At 55.9% G+C, this 4,857-nt stretch overlaps 1 protein-coding gene and 1 non-coding gene across 2 annotated transcripts in view; one reads left to right on the forward strand and one right to left on the reverse strand.

Moving 5' to 3' along the window:
* CCDC88B (coiled-coil domain containing 88B) overlaps positions 1-2,288 on the reverse strand; it is a 14,313-nt gene extending 12,025 nt beyond the window's left edge. The window contains exons 1-10 of the mRNA XM_025046388.1: positions 2,181-2,288; positions 1,740-1,882; positions 1,460-1,571; positions 1,304-1,373; positions 1,168-1,226; positions 997-1,080; positions 770-913; positions 413-555; positions 205-286; positions 1-53 (exon numbers count right to left, since the gene is read on the reverse strand). The exon at positions 1-53 is cut by the window's left edge and continues 100 nt beyond it. Coding sequence (XP_024902156.1) covers positions 1-53; positions 205-286; positions 413-555; positions 770-913; positions 997-1,080; positions 1,168-1,226; positions 1,304-1,373; positions 1,460-1,571; positions 1,740-1,882; positions 2,181-2,240 — 950 coding nt within the window. The 5' untranslated portion in view covers positions 2,241-2,288. The remainder of the gene's footprint in view (positions 54-204; positions 287-412; positions 556-769; positions 914-996; positions 1,081-1,167; positions 1,227-1,303; positions 1,374-1,459; positions 1,572-1,739; positions 1,883-2,180) is intronic.
* Positions 2,289-3,815: 1,527 nt separating this feature from the next.
* Positions 3,816-3,934, forward strand: LOC112479254. The gene has a single exon (XR_003046134.1). It is a non-coding gene; the product is annotated as a 5S ribosomal RNA (ribosomal RNA).
* The last annotated feature ends 923 nt before the right edge of the window (positions 3,935-4,857 follow it).

A 4,857-nucleotide genomic window follows, 5' to 3' on the forward strand; every position in this document is an offset into this window, starting at 1 on the left:
GCCTCCTCGCGGTACAACTCGGCCCGCTTGGCCTGTCCCGACAGCGCCTGGGCCTGGGTCAGGTGGTGCGGAGATGGGAACGGCCAGCCTCAGGCCACAGCGATTGGGGACAGGAAGGAGTGGGGTGGAGAGAGGCAATGGACCGCGGGAGGTATGGGGAGAGGAGTAGAGATTATGACAATGGCGGGAAGCATCTGAGCGCACCTCCTGGCGGAGCCTTCGAATTTCGGCCTCTAAGCCCTGCACCTCGCCCTGGGAGTCTAGCAGCAGTTCGGCCTTCTCCTCCCTGGAGGAGAGATGCTGGAGAGGTCTGGGGACCCGCCATTCCCAGCCCTTCCCAGGCCGCATCACACCCATGCCCATGGGGCTGGGCCTCTCTCCCCCAAGACCCTTCACAGCCTTTTGCACTCACAGCTCTTGTCGAAGGCGCCGCAGCTGGGCCTTGACGTTGGCCAGCTGCAGGGCCAAGTGGTGCGAGGGGCCCTCCAGAGGAGTCCTAGCTGGAGCAGGCACCAAGGGGGCGGGCTCCCGCTCTAGCAGCAATTCAGCCAAACGCTATGGGAGGGCAAGGGTCAGGGGTCAGAAGGAACCCATCCTGTGCCCCTCACATCTGCCCCCAACCACCACAAGCTGAATCTGGCTCTTGCAGCCCTGCTGGCCCAACCCCAACTCCACATCTGGGCCTCCATCCCCATCTTCCCGACACAGCTGGGTCCCCGCGGCCCTCCCATTGCTCCACCTGGCCCTGGATGCCCCTGCTGCCCCCCACCTGGGCCCCCACATCACGCTCCCGTGCCAGTCTCAATAGTGTCCCCATCAGGCTCCGGGACAGCATCTCCAGCTCCGGAGGTGCCAGCTCCCCAGGCTCAGGCCCGGCCAGCGCCAGCACCGTGCCCGCTCCAGGCTGAGTCACCTGGGAGGGTAGGGAGAGCAGTTCAGCCTAAGAAGTTGGGGGGCATGGTGTCCCCAGGTAGTGATGCCAGTCCAAAGCCGTACCTCCTGGATGACAGCAGCCAGCTCGCTCTGGACCTCCAGGCTGAGGCCCTGGATGTGCCGGATGAAGAGTTCCCGGTGCTCGCACTGCAGGGAGACATGGCGGGAGGCTGGCACGGGAGTCTCCCACCTCTGCTGCCAGAGCTGAACCCTGCCCTTCCCTCCCTGGCTCACCTGCACCGACGCTCCCAGGAGCAGACGAAGGATGCCTTCCAGCTCCTCCACCGCCTCTTCTGCAGGGCACAAACCACAAGGGGTTAATGGATCAGGGGATGGGGTAGACGCAGGAAGGAGTGGTGGGAGAGAGCACCTGAGAAGGGGTCAAACCCCAACGTCTGGAGGTCTGGGGGTGGCAACAGGATCAGCAGCTGCAGTTCCTCCTGGGGGTGGAGGGGGCAGGAGATATGAGGGGAGGGCCTTCCCCCAGGGAGGTCCCAGGCTCAGCCTCCCCTTCTCGACCCCTCACCTGGTAGAAGTCCCTCAGTCGGCCCCACAGGTGGTTCAAGTTCTGCACTCGCGTGGCTGCGGGACCATTATGGCTGCTGATCGCCCGAGGGCCCCCTCGGGAACCAGGTGCACTGTGGGCACAGGGGAAACGGGGGAGTGGGGGTTGACAGAGGAGTGGAGTAATCCATGACCTGCCTTCCCTCAACCAGGCTCCGCCCCCACTCTCAGGCCCCGCCCTCCAGCCCCTCCCGGCTTTTTCCCCTCCGACCCCTAGACTGGCTGGCCCCTGATGCCCTTACATAATGCCCAGCACCCGGAGGAGAAGAGCCCCATCGCTGAGACGCAAGAACCTCTTCTCTGGACAAAGGGGCCCCTCTTCTTCCTCCTCCTCTTCCCCATCTGGCTCCTCCGCCTCTCCCACCAGCCCAGCCAGTCCCAGCACCTGTGGGAAGCAGAGACAGGTCAGGTGGCCCAAGTGGGAGCCCCATCAGCCAAGTGAATCCTGAACCCCTCTAACCTTCCCCCTGAGCACACACAGTCCCCTCCTCACCAAATCCCTGAAGGTCTTTGGCCCCAGCGGTCTGGACCCCTCATCCTGCCCCACAGCTGCCTGGACTTCAGCCCTATGTTTGAGTCCACTGCCATCAGACACCAACTCTGCTTCACCACCCCCACCCCAACACCAGCCCCTCCCTACTTCTCACTTCCCCTCCCCAGCCCCCTTCCATCTGCCGCCTTACCCAGGTGGCCAGGCTCCCATTCAGGAAGTCACTGAGTCTGGGCCCCTTGCCCCTGTCCATGATAGGTCAGGGTGTTGGTCCCACTGTGGCAGCTGTACCTGCCCAGAGAGGAAGAGGAAGTCCTCGGGTGGGAGATCCCGGGCCCAGCCACAGACACCCCGTGCAGCTTCCTCCTTCCGGGTGGGGGCGGGCCTGTGCACCCCCAGAGTCCTGCCTTGGCCCCCACGTAGCCACACCGCATCCTCCCAGCATCTCTGGCAGGGCCAGAGAATAACAGTCGGGCCAGGGCCCCCAAGGAGCAGGGCCCACAGCTCTCCCGGCTCGATGGACAATGGCAGATGAGTCCTCCATCTCTCTGGGCTTCCGTCTCCCAACTTGAAACCAGAGAGGGAGACCTCGGCCTTGCACGTTTCAGGGCCTCTGAGGGGGCTCCCATCCTTGCAGGGTGAGTTTGGGGGCCCACACCTGCATCTTCGCATTTGCCACTCCCCTTCCCCTTGATGTTTCTCCAGCTGATCCAAGCTTCTGCCCAACCCGTGAAGCCTGGCTCAGATGCCACCTCCCTCAGCAAGCTGTCTCTGAATCCCACCTTCCCCCTATTCCGTGCGCACTAGACTCAGACAGGACGTCTGGGTCATGGGCAACTGACTTCCTGGGCCTCAGTTTCCCATCTGTAAAGAAGTGGGTGGGACTCCAGCCTCTGAGAAAAAAAAAAGCATGTGTCTCTCAGACAAACAGACCTGGCCTCTCCGTTCCCCGGCTGCTCACTACGGGCCTCCGTTCATTCTTTCATTCACCTGCTCCACGCGGGACATGGCTGGGTACTGGGATGTAATAAGCCACATTATCCCTGCCCCCGGTATACTGGGGACACACGAAAAATCACATACACAGTCCAAGTGTAACATTGCAGTGGTACAACATGTATGGATGGGGCAGGGATGTGACTTGGGGTGGCCAGAAAAGGCATCTGGAGGGGACTCGATGATGGAGCTGAGATCAGGGATGACCAGGTTAACTAGGCAAAGAGAGAAGGAAGGAAGGGCGTTCCAGGCAGCAGGAACAGAATGTGCAAGGGCTCTGTGGCAACTTGGAAGCATGGCCAAGGTAAAGTTCAGAAGTTATTTGTGTTTCATCAATTCTAAAACATTTTATTTCTCACATTTAAATCTCTGAAGCCAGGTTACACGGTAGAGTCACTGTCTGGCTGCAGTCCTGACATAGTTGTCATTGCCTGTGCGTGCCCGCACTTCAAAAGCATCAAACCTTGCAGCAAGAGTGTCAGCAGCTTGGCAGAAAACCCCAGAGGCAAGAACAAAGAACTCTTTAACCCCCAAACAGTAGGAACCGTTGGGGAAGAGAACAAGACTTGTCAGTAACACTCCCAAAGCAGAAGTCGATTGCAAAGCTGGCTGAAGAGCCAGCTCGGATAGCCGTTGTTGTATGGTTGTCTCCCGGATTGTCGGAAGGACTGCTGGTCTCCAGCACTCTCGATGGCTCACAGGAGGAGGTGGCTGTGGAACACACAGACATCACGCCTGCCAGATTCTAAATGTGAAGTTTTCCAAACACCATGAACAATTTATTTTGCTTCCATTTTCCTTTTTATGTGTACGTCAGAATTACATATGATGAGTCTACAGCCATGCCACCCTGAACAAACCCGATCCCGTCTGATCTCAGAAGCTAAGCAGGGTCAGGCCTGGTTAGTACTTGGATGGGAGACCACCTAGGAAGACCAGGTGCTGTAGGCATAAAAAATAAAAAGTAAGGGATTGTAAGCTGACAAGTTTCTTGCAATCTGTGAGGTCAATCAAGAGTTGCCTTGCCTAAAAAAAAAAAAAAATTATATATGATGAGAATTTGTATCTAAGTCAAAAAGAGCTCTTTTGGGAGGAGATTCTAGTGATGAAAGAGCCTTGTGACATAGTTAACTGGCAGCAATTTTTTCCTTAGTGGGATCTTTTGCAATCGATGACATTTTAGGTTTGATGAAATACAAGGTCATAAGAACAATCATGGCAAACACAAGCTTACCATGAGCCAGTATATATGATGAGAATTTGTACCTAAGTCAAAAAGAGCTCTTTTGGGAGGAGATTCTAGTGATGAAAGAGCCTTGTGACATAGTTAACTGGCAGCAATTTTTTCCTTAGTGGGATCTTTTGCAATCGATGACATTTTAGGTTTGATGAAATACAAGGTCATAAGAACAATCATGGCAAACACAAGCTTACCATGAGCCAGTCACGGTTACAAGTACTTTACACTTATTAACTTGTTTGCTCTGGACTAGTCTATGAAATAAGGACTATGGATTATCTCCAGTTTAAAGAGGAGGAAACTGAGACTCAAAGGTTAATAATTTGCTTAAAGTCACACAGCTATTAAGTGGTAGAACCAACTGAAAGAAGGCTAGAGTGCAAAGTGCCAGGGGTTCACGGTCAAGGTGATCTAGGTCTGACCAGGCAATGGGTGGCCATGGAGGGTTGTGAGCAGAAGCATACATTCGGTTGTTTAACCCTCCCGAGATGCATCTGAAATGAGGCTAATCCTCTCAGAGAGTTGTTATGAGGATGCCACTAGCTGGTGCCTGGCTTCAGAGTTCATTAAATGGTCCCTGGGGAGGTTATTTAGTATTAATAGTATCAAGGGTCCATCCCAATTTGACCATCTG

Source organism: Pteropus alecto, unplaced genomic scaffold (assembly GCF_000325575.1).
Source record: "Pteropus alecto unplaced genomic scaffold, ASM32557v1 scaffold43, whole genome shotgun sequence".
NCBI lineage: Eukaryota > Metazoa > Chordata > Mammalia > Chiroptera > Pteropodidae > Pteropus > Pteropus alecto.